The sequence below is a fragment of the Budorcas taxicolor genome, chromosome 3, assembly GCF_023091745.1.
Source record: "Budorcas taxicolor isolate Tak-1 chromosome 3, Takin1.1, whole genome shotgun sequence".
In the NCBI taxonomy this organism is placed as follows: domain Eukaryota; kingdom Metazoa; phylum Chordata; class Mammalia; order Artiodactyla; family Bovidae; genus Budorcas; species Budorcas taxicolor.
In genome coordinates this window covers 102443351-102464485 of record NC_068912.1, presented here as the reverse complement: position 1 = coordinate 102464485, position 21135 = coordinate 102443351, and the positions used below count along the sequence as shown (strand labels likewise).

The following is a 21135-nucleotide window of genomic DNA, read 5'->3' as shown; positions in this document are numbered from 1 at the left end:
TGGGAGTCCCTTGGACAACAAGAAGACCAAACCAGTCGATCTAAAGGAAATCAACCCTAAATATTCATTGGAAGGACTGTTACTGAAACTTCAGCTTCAGTATTTTGGCCAACTGATGCAGAGAGCTGACTCATTGGAAAAGGCATTGAAGCTGGGATAGATTGAGCGCAGGAGGAGAAGGAGGCGACAGAGGATGAGATGATTGGGTGGCATCACCAACTCAATGGACATGAATTTGAGGAGACTCTGGGAGATAGCGATGGAGAAGGCAATGGCAACCCACTCCAGTACTCTTGCCTGGAAAATCCCGTGGACGGAGGAGCCTGGTAGGCTTGCAGTCCATGGGATCACGAAGAGTCGGACACAACTGAGCGCCTTCACTTTCACTTTTCACTTTCATGCATTGGAGAAGGAAATGGCAACCCACTCCAGTGTTCTTGCCTGGAGAATCCCAGGGACGGGGGAGCCTGGTGGGCTGCCGTCTATGGGGTCGCACAGAGTCGGACACGATTGAAGTGACTTAGCAGCAGCAGCAGCTGGGAGGTAGGGAAGGACAAGAAAGCCTGGTGTGCTGCAGTTTGTGGTGTTGCAAAGAGTTGGACATAACTTAGCGGCTGAACAACAACAACCAGAGGAATTGCTGTTTGGGAAATGCAATCTATGGCAAACCATAGGCAAATCCAGAGAACAAGAAAGAGTAACCTGCTTTTTTAGAGGAAGGGGAACTTACTTTTATTGGGGAAGCTGGGGTGGAAATTTGGGAGTTGTTGCTGTGATAACCAGAGAGTCCATTGGAGGAAGCTGGGAGTCCAGAGTATAGAGGCTTTTCATTGGTTTTACTGCTACAGTCTCTGATTGGCTGGGCTATCATGGGGTGAGAGTTTTCTTCTTCCTTCTGGGTAGTAGAGGCACCTTTCTGTTGGAGATCTGGTGTAATCTCTTCCCATTTGGAATAATTGAGGCTGCATGGCAGATTTGTGACCCCATGGACTGTAACCTGCCAGGCTCCTCTATCCATGGGATTCTCCAGGCAAGAATATCGGAGTGGGTTGCCATTTTCTCCTTCAGGAGATCTTCCTGGCCCAGGGATGGAACCCATAGTCTCTTGTCTCCTGCATTTGCAGGTGGGTTCTTTACCACTAAGCTACCAGGGAAGCCCTTCAATTTGAGCAGGATTTTTTAATTCCACAATTCATTCATCTGTTGAAGAGACATTTAGATTGCTTTCACTTTTTGGCTATTGTGAATAACACTGCTTTAAACATTCATATTCAAGTTTTTGTGTGGACATAAAACTTTTATTTCTCTTTGCTTTATGTATACCTAGCAGTAGAATTGTTGAGCCATATGGTAACTCTATATTTGTCCTATATTTATCCCTATATTTGAGACATTCCCAGGCTGTTTTCCAAGCTTGCTTTACCATTTTACATTCCATTAGTAATGTATTCCATTTTTCCCCATGCCTTCCACTCTTAGTATTTAAGATGAATGACAGTGATATCAACCACTTGCTTTTCATTTCTCAATTATGGTATTGAGAAATAATACAAAATACTAGGTATACAATTTTTTTCATGACAAAATATAAAAACTTTACTGAGCAACCTTTCACTGTATTTCTTTCCTTTGTCTTAACTAAGTGATCTCTTGGGAATGGAATGGCACCATACTCTTAATGACAGCCTATCAAGTATGTCTTTTTTTCCATATGAAGGAAAGAATGTCATACAGCAAATGACTTACTAGTCTTATCTTGTCCAAAGGTCTGTGGCACGTGTGAATATTGTAAGCCCACTTTCATAGAGAATCATGTCTTTTTTTATTATTTGGACTTCAGAAATTGTATTGGATCATAAAGCAATAAGTATTTCAGTATCATCTCGAACAGTAAAGGACTTTAACAAAAGATAGCCAGTATGTTATTATCTCACATTAGCTATTTGTTGTCCAGTTGCTCAGTCATGTCTGACTCTTTGTGACCCCATGGACTGCAGCAAGCCAGGCTTCCCTGTCCTTCACCACCTCCTGGAACTTGCTCAAGCTCATGTCCATTGAGTCAGTGATGCCATCTAACCATCTCATCCTCTGTCATCCCCTCTCTTCCTACCTTCAGTCTTTCCCAGCATCAGGGTCTTTTCTAATGAGTCAGTTCTTCTCATCAGGTGGTCAAAGTATTGGAGCTTCAGCTTCAGCATCAGTCCTTGCAATGAACATTCAGAGTTGATTTTGTTTAGGATTGACTGATTTGGTCTCCTTGTAGTTCAAGGGACTCTCAAGAGTCTTCTCCAACACCACAGTTCAAAAGCATCAGTTCTTCAATGCTCAGCCTTCTTTACAGCCCAACTCTCACATCCATACATGACTACTGGAAAAACTATAGCTTTGACTATACAGACCTTTGTCAGCACATTAACTATAATTCCTTAATTTTTTCCAATACCCAATTCATATTTACATATCCCTAATTATTTTAAATTTGCATTTCCACAGTTTTGTTTTGTTTTTTAATCTGGGTCCAAACAAGGTTCACAGATTTGGTTGTTTTATCTTTTAATTACTTTTTATTCTAGACTAATTATTTTTTATAGATCATATTGAGATAAGTAAGATAATCACAGAATAATGTAAAACAGTATTAGGTAAAGCACTGAGTAGGATATGATCAAATATGAGGCATCTAGGTTTCTAGTAAGGACTTGCCTCATAGCTCAGTTGGTAAAGAATCTGCCTGCAGTGCAGGAGACCTGGGTTTGATCCCTGGGTTTGGAAGAGCCTCAGAGAAGGAAATGGCAACCCACTCCAGTATTCTTGCCTGGAGAATCCCATGGACAGAGGAGCCTGAGAGACTACAATCCATGGGGTCGCAAGAGTCGGACATTACTTAGCGACTAAAGGCAGAGAGAGGTTTCTAATATACTCTTCATTGACCCTGTTGGTAGATATATGATATACGGGTTAGAGAACCAGATTGACTAAATTTGGAGCTCCGGACCTACCACCACAGGCTTTGTAATCTTTTGCAAGTGAATTTAGTATTTGTTTTTATTAAAGTTATACATGTGCATAGTTCAAAAAGACAATTCTACAAGACTTGTTACCAACAAAAATGAACAAGAAAATCACTTCCTCACTACCACCAGTACTTGATTTCCTACCTCCAAGAAGCATTTGTTTTCAACTCTTTTAACCTAATTTGTTTGCCTCCAGATCTCAAGGTAACCTGGTTATATTGCCATTCTTGATATTTCCTTTAAAATTTTAATTTAATTAAAAATTTATTTTATTGAAGTGTAGTTGATTCATTTTTTATATTTCTGTTTTGAGTATTAACTATTTCTGTGGGCTCCCAGGTGGAGCCAACAGTAAAGAATCCACCTGCCAATGCAGGAGATGTAAAGAGATGAATGTTCAATTCCTGGGTCGGGAAGATCCTCCGGAGGAGGACATGGCAACCCACTCCAGTATTCTTGCTTAGAAAATCCCAGACAGAGGAGCCTGGTGGGCTGCAGTCCATAGGACCGCAAAGGATTGGACATGACTGAAACAACTTGGCACACATCCATTTCCCTAATGGAAGATGAAGGTTTAGTACTCTATCACACTCACTGCAGTCTTCCAAAGCGACACAGTTCAGTACAGTTCAGTCGCTCAATCGTGTCTGACTCTTTGCGACCCCATGAATCACAGCACGCTAGGCCTCCCTGTCCATCACCATCTCCCGGAGTTCACTCAGACTCATGTCCATCGAGTCAGTGATGCCATCCAGCCATCTCATCCTCGGTCGTCCCCTTCTCCTCCTGCCCCCAATCCCTCCCAGCATCAGAGTCTTTTCCAACGAGTCAACTCTTCACATGAGGTGGCCGAAGTACTGGAGCTTCAGCTTTAGCATCATTCCTTCCAAAGAAATCCCAGGGCTGATCTCCTTCAGAATGGACTGGTTGGATCTCCTTGCAGTCCAAGGGACTCTCAAGAGTCTTCTCCAACACCACAGTTCAAAAGCATCAATTCTTTTGCGCTCAGCTTTCTTCACAGTCCAGCTCTCACATCCATACATGACCACAGGAAAAACCATAGCCTTGACTAGACGGACCTTAGTCGGCAAAGTAATGTCTCTGCTTTTCAATATGCTATCTACGTTGGTCATAACTTTCCTTCCAAGGAGGAAGTGTCTTTTAATTTCATGGCTGCAGTCACCATCTGCAGTGATTTTGGAGCCCAAAAAAATAAAGTCTGACACTGTTTCCACTGTTTCCCCGTCTCTTTCCCATGAAGTGATGGGACCAGATGCCATGATCTTTGTTTTTTGAATGTTGAGCTTTAAGCCAACTTTTTCACTCTCCTCTTTCACTTTCATCAAGAGGCTTTTGAGTTCCTCTTCACTTTCTGCCATAAGGGTGGTGTCATCTGCATATCTGAGGTTATTGTTATTTCTCCCGGTAATCTTGATTCCAGCTTGTGCTTCCTCCAGCCCAGTGTTTCTCATGATGTACTCTGCATAGAAGTTAAATAAGCAGGGTGACAATATACAGCCTGATGTACTCCTTTTCCTATTTGGAACCAGTCTGTTGTTCCATGTCCAGTTCTAACTGTTGCTTCCTGACCTGAGTACAGGTTTCTCAAGAGCAGGTCAGGTGGTCTGGGATTCCAATCTCTTTCAGAATTTTCCACAGTTTATTGTGATCCACACAGTCAAAGGCTTTGGCATAGTCAATAAAGCAGAAATAGATGTTTTTCTGGAACTCTTTTGCTTTTTCCATGATCCAGCGGATGTTGGCAATTTGATCTCTGGTTCCTCTGCCTTTTCTAAAACCAGCTTGAACATCTGGAAGTTCGTGGTTCACATATTGCTGAAGCCTGTCTTGGAGAATTTTGAACATTTCTTTACTAGCGTATGAGATGAGTGCAATTGTGTGGTAGTTTGAGCATTCTTTGGCATTGCCTTTCTTTGGGATTGGAATGAAAACTGACCTTTTCCAGTCCTGTGGCCACTGCTGAGTTTTCCAAATTTGCTGGCATATTGAGTGCAGCACTTTCACAGCAGCATCTTTCAGGATTTGAAATAGCTCCACTGGAATTCCATCACCTCCACTAGCTTTGTTCGTAGTGATGCTTTCTAAGGCCCACTTGACTTCACATTCCAAGATGTCTGGCTCTAGGTGAGTGATCACACCATCGTGATTATCTGGGTCGTGAAGATCTTTTTTGTACAGTTCTGTGTATTCCTGCCACCTCTTCTTAATATCTTCTGCTTCTGTTAGGTCCAGACCATTTCTGTCCTTTATCGAGCCCATCTTTGCATGAAATGTTCCCTTGGTATCTCTAATTTTCTTGAAGAGATCTCTAGTGTTTCCCATTCTGTTGTTTTCTTCCATTTCTTTGCATTGATCTCTGAAGAAGGCTTTCTTATCTCTTCTTGCTATTCTTTGGAACTCTGCATTGAGATGCTTATATCTTTCCTTTTCTCCTTTGCTTTTTGCTTCTCTTCTTTTCACAGCTATTTGTAAAGCCTCCTCAGACAGCCATTTTGCTTTTTTGCATTTCTTTTCCATGGGGATGGTCTTGATCCCTGTCTCCTGTACAATGTCATGAACCTCCATCCATAGTTCATCATGCACTCTATCTATCAGATCTAGGCCTTTAAGTCTATTTCTCACTTCCACTGTATAATCATAAGGGTATTGTTTTTGCTTTGGCTCCATCCCTTCATTCTTTCTGAAGTTATTTCTCCACTGATCTCCAGTAGCATATTGGGTACCTACTGACCTGGGAAATTCCTCTTTCAGTATCCTATCATTTTGCCTTTTCATACTGTTCATGGGGTTCTCAAGGCAAGAATACTGAAGTGGTTTGCCATTCCCTTCTCCAGTGGACCACATTCTGTCAGACCTCTCCAGCAAGACCCGCCCATCTTGGGTGGCCCCACGGGCATGTCTTAGTTTCATTGAGTTAGACCAAAGTGGCACAGTGGTAAAGAATTTGCCTGCTAATGCAGGAGACACAGGAGACATGGGTTCGATCCCTTCATTGGGAAGATCTGCTGAGGAGGAAATGGCAATCCACTCCAGTATTCTGTATTTCAGTGCTTTCCTTGAGAGATCTGAAGCCACTCTGATTTTTAAATTACTTTTATAAAATCTCTTTGCTGTTATTCTCTCTGGAAATTTGAATGTTCTGAAATTTCATGATGACATACTTGTTGGAGGGCTATTTTTATTTTGTGCTGTACACTCAGAGGGCTCCTTTAGGTTAAAAAACTCAAGTTCTTTGGTTATGGGGAAATATTATTTATTTCTTTGAATATCTTCTCCCTTCTATTAAATATCTCCTTTTGTTAGAACTTCCATAATTCAATTGTTGTGTTTCCTTAACTGGTGCTCTAATTAAGCAAGCAAGAAAAAACAAAAAATGTTTGCTCCCACATTCTATCTTTTTCTTTTTTACTACATTTCCTTGACTTATTTTTTAATCCTTTCTATTTCTGCTATTATAGTTTTAATTTCCAAGAGTTATTTTTTGTTTTAATTCACTGAATGTACCTTTCTTTTACCTTGGACGAGGGGTATCTCCTCACCGCCGCCCCTCCCGACCTTGAACGTGGAATAGCTCCTCTAGGCCCTCCTGTGCCTGCGCAGCCCCGGCTCCTTGGATGTGGGGTTGCTCCTCCCGGCCGCCACCCCTGGCGTAGAGCCGGGGATAGCTTATCCTGGCTGCCGCCCCTGGCCTCAGGAGTGGGGTAGCTCCTCTCGGCTGCTCCTGCACTGTCACAGCCTGGCACTCTCGGTCGCTGCCCCTCACCTCGGACGTGGGGTAACTCCTCTTGGCCGCCGCCCCTCGGGCATGGGGTCCTCCCGGCTTCTGCCCCTGACCTCGGACATGGGGTAGCTCCTCTCAGCCGTGCTCTGTGCACCATCGAAAGCAAGAGAGTTCCAGAAAAACATCTATTTCTGCTTTATTGACTATGCCAAAGCCTTTGACTGTGTAGATCACAATAAGCTGTGGAAAATTCTGAAAGATGGGAATACCAGACCAGGTGACCTGCCTGTTGAGAAACCTGTATGCAGGTCAGGGGGCAACAGTGAGAACTGGACATGGAACAACAGACTGGTTCCAAATAGGAAAAGGAGTACATCAAGGCTGTATATTGTCACCCTGCTTATTTAACTGCTATGCAGAGTACATCATGAGAAACACTGGGCTGGAAGAAGCACAAGCTGGAATCAAGATTACCGGGAGAAATATCAATAACCTCAGATATGCAGATGACACCACCCTTATGGCAGAAAGTGAAGAGGAACTCAAAAGCCTCTTGATGAAAGTGAAAGTGGAGAGTGAAAAAGTTGGCTTAAAGCTCAACATTCAGAAAACAAAGATCATGGCATCTGGTCCCATCACTTCATGGGAAAGAGATGGGGAAACAGTGGAAACAGTGTCAGACTTTATTTTGGGGGGCTCCAAAATCACTGCGGATGGTGACTGCAGCCATGAAATTAAAAGACGCTTACTCCTTGGAAGGAAAGTTATGACCAACGTAGATAGCATATTGAAAAGCAGAGACATTACTTTGCCGACTAAGGTCCGTCTAGTCAAGGCTATGGTTTTTCCTGTGGTCATGTATGGGTGTGAGAGCTGGACTGTGAAGAGAGCTGAGCGCAAAAGAATTGATGCTTTTGAACTGTGGTGTTGGAGAAGACTCTTGAGAGTCCCTTGGACTGCAAGGAGATCCAACCAGTCCATTCTGAAGGAGATCAGCCCTGGGATTTCTTTGGAAGGAATGATGCTAAAGCTGAAGCTCCAGTATTTTGGCCACCTCATGTAAAGTGTTGACTCATTGGAAAAGACTCTGATGCTGGGAGGGATTGGGGGCAGGAGGAGAAGGGGACGACCGAGGATGAGATGGCTGGATGGCATCACTGACTCAATGGACGTAAGTCTGAGTGAACTCTGGGAGTTGGTGATGGACAGGGAGGCCTGGCGTGCTGCGATTCATGGGGTCGCAAAGAGTCGGACACGCCTGAGCGACTGAACTGAACTGAACTGACCTTTCTTTTAGAAATGGCATCTATTTCCTGAATAAAATATTTTCTCTCTGAGGTTTTTAATGATTTAAAAAGTTTTTTCACTGTCATATGTGTTTTCTCTTTTTCCACATTGCATTTATTTTTCATTTGTTTTGGTCTCTATCATTATATTAGATACTTTATTCTGATGCCTGTGGTCTTGGCTGTCAGCCTACACTTAAGAGGAAGGTTCCTTCTTTTTAATATCATCTTCTCTCCTACTTCTAGTGGTACCTGGTGCTGCCATTGATTGAGCCTTTGGGGAGTTCTGTGGTATATTTTAGGATATATTTCAGCTTTTCCCACTACTACTGTAGGATTTGCCTTTCCTGGTTTTGCTAAGTAAGTTCCACTTATTTATCTGCTTTCCAAAATTCTGTTGCTGATGTCTCCTCTCCATTCTCTGTTCCTGCGTATTTCTGATTTATAACAAACAGATGGCCTTTTCTGTCATTTGGAGGGGTTTGGAAGGGAGCAAGTTGTATATGTAATCTAAAGCAAGGTTCAGCAAACTATGGTTTGTGCACTAAACCCAGCTCTTTCCTATTTCTAGGGCACCACGACTAACACTTTCCCAGGTCCCTGAAGTTCCAAACTTCATCCTAGCATCTCACTCTCAGTCTTAACACACACCCTCATACCATTTTCAACCCACCTTCTATTGCACCAACAGCTGTTTGTAAGCGGTGCCGCCCTTTCCCCCTTTCCCCACCCTCTTAGAGAGCAGTTGGTAGAATAAATCTAGCTACTCTCAGACTTCCTGGTCTCCCTGTGGGTGCTGATGCCCCAGGGGGTGTCCTGCCCCTGATCCTCAGCCAAGTGCCTTTTGTCTCCTGGATGACATAGCAATTTCTTCTGCAATTTCATGGTGACTCACTTTTTAAAAATAGTCTTTGATGTGTCAAAGCCTTTTTTGAAAGTCTAAACAGGTTGTATTGACTAGTTCTCTTTTAGTTACATGCATTTTTACCTTCTAAAAGAAACCCTAATATATTATTTAGGTACAATTTTACCTTCCCGAAACCACACACCCCTTGCTTTCCATGCTTCAATGCCTCCCCTTCAGTGTTCTCACATGACCAGCACAGCCTGTCCCATGAGCTTATTTCACACCAGCTCAAATACCCTCTCCTTCAAGTCTTCCCAGTTTCTCCCAGAAAAAGTTCTCCCTCTTGCCTCTTAACTCCTAGGGCAACTTCTCTAGAGGCTTGTAATATCGTTATTTATATCTTTGTATTCTCCTTCTGATGGTTCATAAATTCTTTCCTGTCAGGGACCTTGTCTAATCTTTCCACAGAGTCTCTTGAGTTTGGAAGAACTCTGTATATGTTTGATAAATTAATGACATAAACCTAGGGAGAGACTTCTTGAAATAAGTCTACTAAGTCAACAGCCTCCACTTAACCCGCTCATAGTTCAGTCCCACTAAAGTTGCAAATGCCTTCCCAGTGAGTGATTCTTCAGTATCTTTTCATTCATCAGCTTCTTCCTCCTCTTTGCCAACAGTTCTCACCTCCTCTGGCTTCCTGTGTCCTGCTACTCCAATCTCTAATTATTTTACTCATGTCTCTTCCATATACCCCACTCTTCTAAATCAATGCTGGTGTTTCGCTTTCTGTCCGTAGGCTTTTCTCCCCCCTCCATGTGTCTTCAGGAATCTCATTTCTCTACGTATCTCAGGAATCTTCAAAACTCATGTTATGTTTGTTTGGGGTTAGGATTGAAAGGGAGTAAATCGAGGGGCTCAGACTAGGAGTTAGATTTCCTCAGAATCTAAGCAGTGGAGAGAGTAGAATAAGACACAGGTTGAAGTATCAGTTTTGCTGATGGAACAGTAAATACCCAAAACTGAGAGCTCTTTCATGAAGTTAGATCGGAAAACACAGATTATACCCAGTGTCCAAGTGGGGCCTTCTACTTCTCCTGAGATTTAGACTGTTAGGATGAGTTGTGCTTGTAGCAGGTTATTGGGAAGGCAGAAAGTGCTCCAGGATATTAAAGCGTGCAGGCTGGAAGGTAAAGGAAGTGAGTCCACTCAAACTATAGACAGCTCCAAGATAGCAAGAGACTTGAAAATGAGAATCTCAGATATAGGCCAAGTCCCTAGGAACTAAAAGCTAAATCTCAAGGTCTCATGGAAAGATGATGCATGGGATAGCTGACTGCACCAAAAGAATATTCTGGATCCAAGGCAGCTCTGGTGTCTTGTCCTCAACAACAGGGTTGTGGCTCTTCACTGTTGAAGAATTGATGCTCTGCCACTAACATGGGCCCCTAAGGCCCAGCATCAAGTCCAGTCCATAGCCTCCCAGCCTCTGTTCTTATTTGCTTGTTTGCTTGTATTTCCTGCCAACACCCCCAGCTCTGTGCATCCCAACTCAAGTCTGTAAAAGGTAGAACCTGTCTGCATTTTAGACGGATGATCAGTCTATGGATTGCCTTCTCGTAGATCAGGTGCTCACCTGTGGTCCAGTTGTCTGACCAGAGGAGAGGCAGGGTCATGTGGCTTAGATGCAGGCTACTCCCATTTAAGCAAAGAGCAGCATCTCTATGCCCAAGCCCAGAATATAGATCTATGTAATCCTCCTTCTTCCTAATCTCTTCCTCATATCCCACAAGTCACTAGCCTTAGAAATGTTCCCTTTTAAACATTATTAGCATCCATTGGCTTTTGTTTTTTAATCTTGTTGCCACTGCCTTGGTTCAGGCCACCCCCATTTCTCGTCTGGAACGTTGCGTTCTTTTCTACCCATCTTCTGGCCTTCAGTCTCTCTTTCTCTCTCTCTAGTCTACCTTTTACTGTGTGGCCAGAATGGTCAGTTTAGTTCCTGCATAGCAGTGAACATTAATGTTTAAGAATATAAGTCAGATCAGTTTCTCCCCTAGTTTTAAGCGGGGCCTTCTCCCTGCTATTGAAATACAGTACAGATGTCTCACTATGGCCTCTTACATAAGGGTTCCTACAGATTTGCCTCCTGTCTTCCTCTCTGACCCCACGTCACACCTGCCTTGTGTTCTTCATGCTCTGTGTTCCAGCAACACTGGCCTTCTCTCTGTTTCTTAAATGCACCAAGATTGCTGTACTTGCTTTCCTTCCACCTGGAACTCTTTTTCCTTTGGTCTTTTCTTGGTGGATTCCTTCCTTCCAGCCTCAGTCATGTGTCGCCTCCTCAGAGAAGTCTTCCCAAAATACGCAATCTAGCATTGCCTGTACTTCCACCTGTGATCACTGTTACATCATTGGATATTCTTCATGCCACTTATCACTGTCAGAGATTATTTTGTTCATTTATTTACTGTTTTTTTTCAATCTCCCTGATTAAAATATAAATTCCTTGAGAATAGAAGCATTTTTGTTCTTCTTTACCGTTGTATCCCTAAGTCTGGTATATAGTAGTTGCTTAATTAATATGTTGAATTAATGAACAATGAAATATCCCCCTTAATTTCCATACCTATACGTTATACTTAGCTTCCCCCCTTCAGCTTTCAGTTTCAGTTCAGTCACTCAGTTGTGTCTGACTCTTTGCGACCCCATGGACTGCAGCACACCAGGCCTCCTCCCAGACCATCTCCTGGAGCTTGTTCAGACTCATGTCCATTGAGTCAGTGATGCCATCCAGCCATCTCATCCTCTGTCATCCCTTTCTCTTCCTGCCTTCAATCTTTCCCAGTATTAGGGGCGTCCAACGTATTGGAGCTTCAGCTTCAGTATCTGTCCTTCCAATGAATATTCAGCGTTGATTTCCTTTAGGATGGACTGGTTGGATCTCCTTGCAGTCCAAGGGACTCTCAAGAGTCTTCTCCAACACCACAGTTCAAAAGCATCAATTCTTCAGCACTCAGCCTTCTTTATAGTCCAGCTCTCACACCCATACATGACTACATCCATAGCTTTGACTAGATGGATCTTTGTCAGCAAAATAATGTCTCAGCTTTATTGAGTTATTATTGACAAATAGCGTTGTGTAAGTTTAAGGCGTACAATGTGATTGTTTGAAAGATGTATATAATGTGAAACGATTACTACAATAAGGCTGGTTAGCACATCCATCACCTCACATAGTTACCTTTTTGCATGTATGTGTGTGATGATAACATTTAATATCTACTGTCTCAAGAAACTTCAGGTATACAGTATGGTATTGTTAACTATATAACGCTTAGCTTTATATATGTTTTTATTTTAACTGTTAGGTTGTAAGCTACCTGACAGAACAGTTTTTTCCCCACTCATTCTTCCATCTCTGGGGCATACCTATGGTGGCTAGCAGAATATATGTGTTGAGTGTGTGCCATGACAGGTAGTACCCAAAACATAGCTTATTCACCCCATAATATGATTTTTGGAAGCCTCTCCAATGACTGGAAAGACTGGGCCCTGTTCTCTGTCCTCTCTTTATATTCTTTTTATCCACTTCAGAAACCAGACACAGGAAACATCTAACCATAATAAAAGGTTTCTAGTCAATTCTAGGTTTCCTCACTGAACAAAGTCATGTGTAGCGATGTTCTGTTGTGCTTTGGTCTGGAATTCTGTTTGGTCACTTGTGTAGCACACCACATGGCTGCCTCTGGCCTCAGAGCCAGGAACAGCTGGAGCCCGGGCTGCTTGAAATAAAAATGACATATTTGTTAGCCTGAGAGGGAGAAGTCTGGATATTCTTGCTCTGCTTCTTGCAAAACAAACTTTTCAATTTGTTGAATACTGAATTTTCCCTTTAGCTGTCAAAGTGGTTTATAGCTCAAATGATCTTATATCCTTCAGAATAAACACAAAAAAATGAATGGCCAAACTGATTCTCAAATCTCTGCCTTAAATGCTCAAAGCAATATCCATCCAAATTACACAAAACATGATCTATCTCTGCCCTCTCACTTGCATCTTCTGCCGTTTAAAGACACACGCTCTTAGGAGCATTCCACCACCACTGGAAATAATATTTACAAAAACTCTGACTCTTTCTTTCTAGTAAGACTGTTATCTGTTTGGTGCTTGCTTCTTGCACATCCTTATCATGCTTTACTTCTGAGTGCCAATTAACATCTCTGCTTCCTTGGCTAGAAGGGAAAGCTCCTATCTGCTGGATAGGATAGATCAGATAGGATAGATTAGATAGACCAGCTCATATCTCTAGTATCACCAGACCTGGCACATAATAGGCCACTGATAATATTTGTGAGAAGGAAGGAAGAAGAAAAGAATTTTTTCAAAGCTGGTCTATTTAGGAATTGAGGTTACTGAGGTATAGTTAAGTGTTATGCATTGTAAGAAAAGGGAAAAGCCAAATAGCTTGTCAGCACTTTTGACAAGCCTGCCATCCTTTTGCATTTGGTACCAATGAGTTAGAGGTTAAAATCCTAGAGCTGGATTAGAAAGTTTTTTCCTAACTTTTTTTCCCTCTGATAATACAAGTTACATGTTCACTATAGAAAATTTTCACAACTGCAGGAATAAATGTCATCTATAATTCTTTCACCCAGAGACAACCATTGTTCACATTTAGGTTCTTTTTTTTTCCTTTTACTCTTAAAGTTTTAGTCTTTTAGTTAACGTGTAGCCTTTTTTCTTTTAGAAAAAGATTGAAAACTTTGAAAGAGATTATTTCAGAACTGCTTGTGTGTACAAAGATGGTAAATTGCAATTGGAAAAATACTTGTCAACTGCAATAAAAATTTGAGATGGTGTTACTGTTGCTCATCTGTGCAGTCAGCTTCTCAGAAAGGCTTTGCTAATCTCCTCCAGGTGACTGTGATCCCTCACCTAGAAAGCACCTGGGGCCCTTTCCTTATTCCCCCTGCACTGCTTCGTGGGAATGCTTTCATCTTCCAAGGATGAGGCTGGACTTGAACCTCTGAATCTTTCTGCTACAAGGACATTTCAAGGTTGACTTGAATTGAATGAGAATCTCTGTGCAGAATAGATCTCTCCCCACACCAGTTTGTGAAATATCACTCAGATAACATCACCTTTGAAAGGAAGCGAAGACGTTTACTGGTTTATTCCTTTGTTTAATGAGCATGTTGACCACTTTCTGTGTGTCAGTCAGTGCACTTGACGTCAAAGCCTCAAAATGAATAGACAGTCCTTGTCCTCAGGGGACGTGCAGTTTAATGAGAGAAGAGCAAGAGTGAAAACAGGATTATAATGTACTGTGACAAACGTCATAATAGCAGTGCAGTGGTGGCCTGAAGAGCAGGGGCAGAACTGACCAGAGAAGGCTTTAAGAGGGGGAGATGATCTCTCTGGGTCTTAATAGAAAAGTGGGAGATTTTCTATGCAGGCGGGCAGAGAAAACAGTATGTCAGACGTCTGAAAACATGAAGGTGAAGATCTCTTTGGAAAAATAGAAACAGTTTAGCCTATCTGGAACATGGGGTATATTACAGGTCATAAATGAGCCAGAATGGTAAAGACCTTGAAGGTCAGAGCTTGAACTTTATCTTTCAGACTAGAGAAAGCCACTGAAGCATTTTAACCAAGAGCAAAGTGGTAGTCAGGTATACTTTTTAGAAAAGTCATGCAGCAGTATAAAAGATGATGGAAGTAGGCTAAGTTGGAGGTTAAAAGTGTGGATAAGGGGGCTATCGGAACACTCCCAGCAAAAGAAGGATAGGCAGATATACACAAAAGGCAAAGGTGGCGCTAATGGTAAAGAACCTGCCTGCCAATGCAGGAGACATAAGAGATGGAGGTTCAATCCCTGGGTCAGGGAAGATCCCCTGGAGGAGAGCAGGGAAACTGCAGTATTCTTGCCTGGAGAATTCCTATGGACAGAGGAGCCTAGTAGGCTACAGTCCATAGGATGGCAAAGAGTTGGACATGACTAAGTGACTGAGCACGCACCAGGTCTTATTCTGGTAACATATCAGTGAACAAAGCATCCATAGTGTCTGTCTTTATGGCGCTTATAGTCTAGCAGTGGGACAGATGTAACTTCCAGTTTTGATAACTCTTGTGTCAGATTTCCATGTACAGAACAAAGAAAATGATGTATACCTGGAGATCTGGAGGATCCTGCTGGGGTGGGATGCTCCCTGGGGTGCAGATGCTGTTCCTATAGGCAGCCAGCTAGCATTCCTTTATAGTGAGTGAGCCTTTTGAATATGGTCCCTTTTGAGTCTGGGGTCTCTGGGGTTATGTTGGACCTTAAATTGTCTTGGTGTCCCTTGTATTAATAATTTGCATTTACTGAGCTGTGTGTTGGCTTTATGCCATCATTTGTATTGGCTTCTGTTGTAGGAAACAGCCATAAAAGATTCAGTTATTTATCTTATAATAGAAATGTTACAGAAGTTAACAGTCTTCAACATGGTGCAGCATCTCCATTTATTAAGACCTGTAAGAGGAATTTCTTTCTGATCACTATATAGTATTTGCTTTTCTACTTCTAGTTGCTCTGAGGCACCCTGTCCAGTCCTGCTTCAGGTCTCCACACAGGACACCCTCTGCCTGGAATGCCCCTTCCCTTCGTGTCAGGTTTAACCTCTACGTATCCTGCATATCCATCAGCTTGCAGTTCAGGTGTCACTTCTTTAGGGAAGCCTTCCCTAACCAATATACACTCCCCTTCCAAACTTTTAGTGCTTTTCCCATATTCTTTGTTGTTATTGTTTTTACTTCATCAGTTTTCAGTTGAATAAGTTGTTGTCGGGTAACGTTTTTTCTCTTAGACTGATGGCAGATCCGTGAGGGTAGAGATCATGCATTTTTGTGTGTGTCTGGATTGCAAAGGCATAGTATAGTATTTTGCACATAGTAGATGCTCAATAAATATTTACTGAACAGTTGAATAAATGAGTGAATGAATATACTGTGAGCCCTCAATCTTGTTCATGTTCTCCTTTATTTAGCTGTTTGGGAGCTCAGACTTCTTTGAGTCAACCTGTAGTGTTTGGTTACGTCCTCATGGCATGCATTTTGTGCACTAACATTCCCCTGACTATATAGTATTTTTCCTTCCTTTGATTTCTTCATTTTTAAAATTCCAGTGTATACTGTAAATTCCTATAAGTCACTTGATGCCTTTTGGGGGAGGAAATAATAAACAACTGGATATAATAATAGGAAAAGAAAGTAAATCAAAGGAAAATGTTGGTGCCTTTAACCAGATGCAGGAGAGACGTTTTCTTTTGCTTTAATTTTATTTCCACTGTGCAAAGGAAAAAGAAGTAAATTTGTCCCCTAATTTGGCAGGAAATGCTTCTGAAGAATTTGGGGCATGTCTCTGCCCTGAGATGTTCCTCCCAGTGGCAGGAGGCTGGGGCTGGGCTCGGCAGGGCCTCCTGGCCCAGCGGATGGGTGGGATGGACCTGTGGAGGCTCTCTGTGCAGCTGATTCCAGTCCTGTTGACCTTTCCTTGGGAGAGGGTTTGGGCAATGCCAGTGAGAGCTTGCTTTTTTTGTTTGTTTTTGTTTTGTTTTTACTGTAAGAAGGAGAAAGAAATGAACTTGTCCTCTTGTGTTGCAGATTCAGTGGTTCTTTCCTTTGACTCCGCGGGACAAACGCTAGGCTCAGGTACCAATCCCTCCCCCTCTGTCATCCTTTCTGCTCTCAGCACAGGCCACAGTTGAAGTGGAGCCTAATGAGGTCGGGGAGGGGATGTTGGGGAGGGCACTGGAATATCTCAGTATTGTGGGAAGGTCTCAAGAAGCTTTTCTAGGGACCTGTGGTCTGGGAAACAGCAGTGGGATGCAGCATCCAGAGGACTTTGCCAGTTGCTTTAAACGTGTGCAGCGAAGAGTCTGCAGTAGATGCTCCCTCCTCATTCAGGGTGGTCCAGGGTCATAGAAAAGATGTCTGTTTCCTGTGCACACATCCTGTTGCAGAGAGAGATGGGCAGAGGCCACTGAAAGACACCAAGCTCTGGGCACACAGGAGCAGTGGACCATCAGGGTCTCCAGGAACGTGCTGGGCTGGTGAGGGCATCACAGCTTCCTGAGGACACACACCCTATTGCAGGTTCACAGGCACACCCCATATAACTCAAATACACACCTCCTGGGTGTACACCTCCTGTGTGTCGGGGCACGGCACCGTGCACACATGCTGAAGCACTTGCATGCTTCCCTGTGTCGACAGTGCAGGGCACAGAAATTGGCACACCCACCACTTTGACTCAGATCACCCAGTCTTAGTGGAGCCCAGCTCTCTCCTATCTCAGGCTTTCTGCCTGCCCCACAGCACTCTGCTGCTGGCAGTGAACAGAAAGGGAAGATACTGATTCTTCAGCTTGCTGCCATTGCATCCGTATGGGAGCCCCAGAATGACTTTACCTCATGAAGAGAGCATCTCCATGCATCGGGTCTTAATTTTTACTTGAAGATGGTGGTCCTTGTACCATAGGTGCTGCCTGTGAGTAACAGGGAGACTTCGCTGGCCTGTTAAAGGCAATTAACCCATTTTGCTGTGGTTGACTGCAATAGATTGATGTTTCACAATGCATCCATGAGGTTCAGGCCACTGTAGCAATGTGGATGAGGGGGAAGACGATCAGAGAATATAATCTCAGCTACCACTGTTTACTGAGGGCCTACTGTGTGCCAGCACTAAAAACACCAAAGCCAAGTGCTTTACACACTTCTTGCAAGGTGGATAGTAAGTACATCTTTAATTATAGATGAAGAAACCTAATACTCAAGAGTCAAAGTACCCTGTCCAAGGCCACTCATATCTGTCTAACCCTAGATCCTATACTCTCTGCCTTGCCATCTTGCTGTCTCATACCTTGATACTTGATACTCCACTGAAATGCTTTAAGACAGAATGGACAGATAGAAAGAGTTTTGAAATAGGCATAAAGTTGTGAATCAATTTTATTGATTGATGAATCAATTTTATTACATTTATTACAATTTACTACATTACAACTTTATTACAAAGTAAAACTTCTATTAATCAAAAGATACCATTAAGAGAGTGAAAAGGCAGAGTGAAAAAAAATATGTCTATAACATAAATAGCCAACAAAGGGCTTGTTTCCAGAATAAAGAGCTAAAAAGATCAATGTGAATAAAGAAGCAACCCTGTGTAGAAACAAGCAAAACACCCAAATAGGCCCTTCACAAAAGAGGAATCCAGATGGTTAATAACCCAATGAAAAGGTCTTCAATTGTATTAGTACCTAGGGAAATGCAAATTAGCATTTCAAGCACAAGCTGGAATCAAGATTGCTGGGAGAAATATCAGTAACCTCAGATATGCAGATGACACCACCCTTATGGCAGAAAGTGAAGAACTAAAGAGCCTCTTGATGAAAGTGAAAGAGGAGAGTGAAAAAGTTGGCTTAAAGCTCAACATTCAGAAAACTAAGATCATGGCATCCAGTCCCATCACTTCATGGGAAATAGATGGGGAAACAGTGGGAACAGTGGCAGACTATATTTTCGGGGGCTCCAAAATCACTGCAGATGGTAATCGCAGCCGTGAAATTAAAAGACGCTTGCTCCTTGCGTCCTATCAGGACCTGCTCGCTAGGCCTCCGTCCTCCCCCACGCCAGTGTACACCCATTTGAGATTGGGCTTCAGTTGGTGAACCTTACTTTACTGGGTCAGTTAATTTAGTCCAGGTCAGTGAATTCTTTCTGTGTTTATTTTATATAACTGCTTTTCCTATTTTAGTTTGTCTTTGATTAATTGATCCTGCATTATGATTTATTTTCCTGGCTTGATGTGGGAGCTGTTTGCACTTTGGCCAGCCCCTCTTGGGCCTCTGTGGGACTCCTAGGGTTCGTGTGTGGGCGTGGCCAGGCCTTCTGACACCACCCTGGAGCCAGGAGTGGGAGGTAGAAGTAGATAATTGCTCTCATGGCAGCTCTCCTAATATGAGGGTCTGCTTTTCTTATTTCCTCAGAGAGTCAGTGTAGCATAATGTAAAGACAAGAAGCTGCAAAGTCAAACCTGGGTTGGTTCAACAACACCCCAGCTGGTCCATGTACTGGCTGGGGATCCTGAACATGTTATTTCTCGTCTCCAAGACTCTGTTCCCTCCTCTGTAAAATGCAGAAAATACCCACCTCGTAGGAGTTGTAAGAGTTAAACTGAGAGTGCTGGTGAAAGTTCTGAAAGCAGTGTGAATTCACAGTAGATGCTCAGTAAATACAGATTCCCTCAGTTCATCCCTTTGTCTGGCATGTCCCACAGTCCATTTGCAACTGTTGCCAACTTCCTCCTCCACCCAAGCCAGGACATACATTACTTATGTTTAATATAGCCTGTGACTTTTATTGGAGGCTGTACAGTGCTTTTTCTTTAGAAAAGAGGGATCTATTTTAGTTAGGATAGGTCCTCATTCCATTTACCCCTATACTCTTTGCACTTAGCAATTCATCATAGCTCAGAGACTGGAGCCAAAGACCCCCTTGAAAAAAGATCTGGCAGCAGAGTTCTTCTCTTATGTACTTGGACTTTTCTTGCCCAATGGCCTATCCTGCTTTTCTAACTTTTGTGCATTCTAATATGAAGTGCTGTAGTTTTCTGATAGAATCAAGGCCATGTTTTTATCCTTTATACTAAACTTCATCTACTTCAGTAATATTCCTTAAGCTGGCCTTCCTGGGGAATATTCACTGTTGTCATCAGCCTAAGCATCTGCTTTGTTTTCAAAGCACAGTGACTGTGCATGGGAATTTGTGGTGGCTTTTTACAGTGATCAGAGGAGGTGGGCCACTAGGAACTGAAAGGGCCATTCACACAATTGGCTCACAATTGTGCACCTGTATTCCTTGAAAGTCCATTTTGGGGCTCAGTGGCTTGAGAATGGGGCTAGAATAGGACACTTTGTTTCAGGGAGCTCCCCCCCTTCATCTTTGAAGAGGATGTTACTATATAGTCAATACCCCAGCCACTTATACATGAGAGCATAAGTAGAAGGTGATACTATCTGGACCCCCTGCTAAGATAAGCAGGAGGGGACTCAGGGTTATTTAGACAGGGAATTATGAAAACATTTTTAATTTCCTTTACATTACACAATTATGATAAAATTAAATACAAAGTGGTATGGAATGTATTAAAATTTCAAATTGCTATAAAACAAAAATGTTTTTAAGTTTTTAAGTTAAAAACTTGAGCTTGTTTCAGCATTTATTAATTTTTATCTTGGCATTTATGCCTCTCAGGTGGTCAGTTTTCATAGTTTCCAAATATGCTTGAAGAGAATTGCGTTCTCCACTTGTCAGGGGTAAGGTACTCTGTTTTTCAGCTAGTTCAGATCTATTTATTCATTGTTCTGTTCAGATCATCTGCTTTCTCACTGACTGTGTGAGCCTGGTTTTTCAGTGGTCTGTGAGTTTCCCATTATGAAGACAGGAGACCCGTTGTGTCGTTCTCCATGTAATTCTTTTAATTTTGCCTGATAGACATTATTAGGTACATACACACTTTAGTGCATGGCCTCCTTTTGTCTATGTCTGATTTCTGAACCTGCTAGGACTTTATATGAGTTCAGCACATCAACTTACTGCTTTGAAATTTCAAGGCTTGAAGCATTTGAACAGGCACTTTATGCATTCACAAGTCCGACTTGGTACAGGTGCAGGAAGAGAAGAACAGAGACGTGCATCGTTTGTGCCACTACATGCCTGGAGCCAGGCAAGGGACGCACATGCACTCCTTGGTTAGGGGTTTTTATAATGCCAGGCTCTCCAGCCTAGCTGGGGCAGGCAGCCTAAAGTTCCAGACTAAACACCTCTCCTTCACTGTGCAGCTGTGGTATTGCTGCTCTGACACCTGCGAGAGAGGACCTTCAGCTGTGTATGTACATCAGCATGTGCTGTGTCTGATGACTGGGGAGTCCCAGGATCTTCCATTCTTACTGCAGATTTGGCATCAGTTGACTGCCAGTGAGAACTGGGCTTTACTGCCAGCTTCCCCAGAGGTGAATTTTCCCTGAAGAGTTGGTGCACTCAAAATAGCATTTCCATTGTATAAGCTGAACTCATATGCTACTTCAGGAACACGTTTGTATACAGTAAGATAATCTGTGTGAAAAGTGGTACCATTCATTAAGGCAGGGCATACAGGAGGAGCCTTTGCATGTGTGGAGGTGGTGAAAATGAACTCTGTGAGGCAGCC

At 42.7% G+C, this 21135-nt stretch overlaps 1 protein-coding gene across 1 annotated transcript in view; it reads left to right on the top strand.

The window, feature by feature from the left end:
- Positions 1 to 21135, top strand: part of ST3GAL3 (ST3 beta-galactoside alpha-2,3-sialyltransferase 3) — a 222320-nt gene that overhangs the window by 89551 nt on the left and 111634 nt on the right. Inside the window, exon 3 of the mRNA XM_052636613.1 lies at positions 16531 to 16578. Within this exon, the coding sequence (XP_052492573.1) occupies positions 16531 to 16578 (48 nt within the window). The remainder of the gene's footprint in view (positions 1 to 16530; positions 16579 to 21135) is intronic.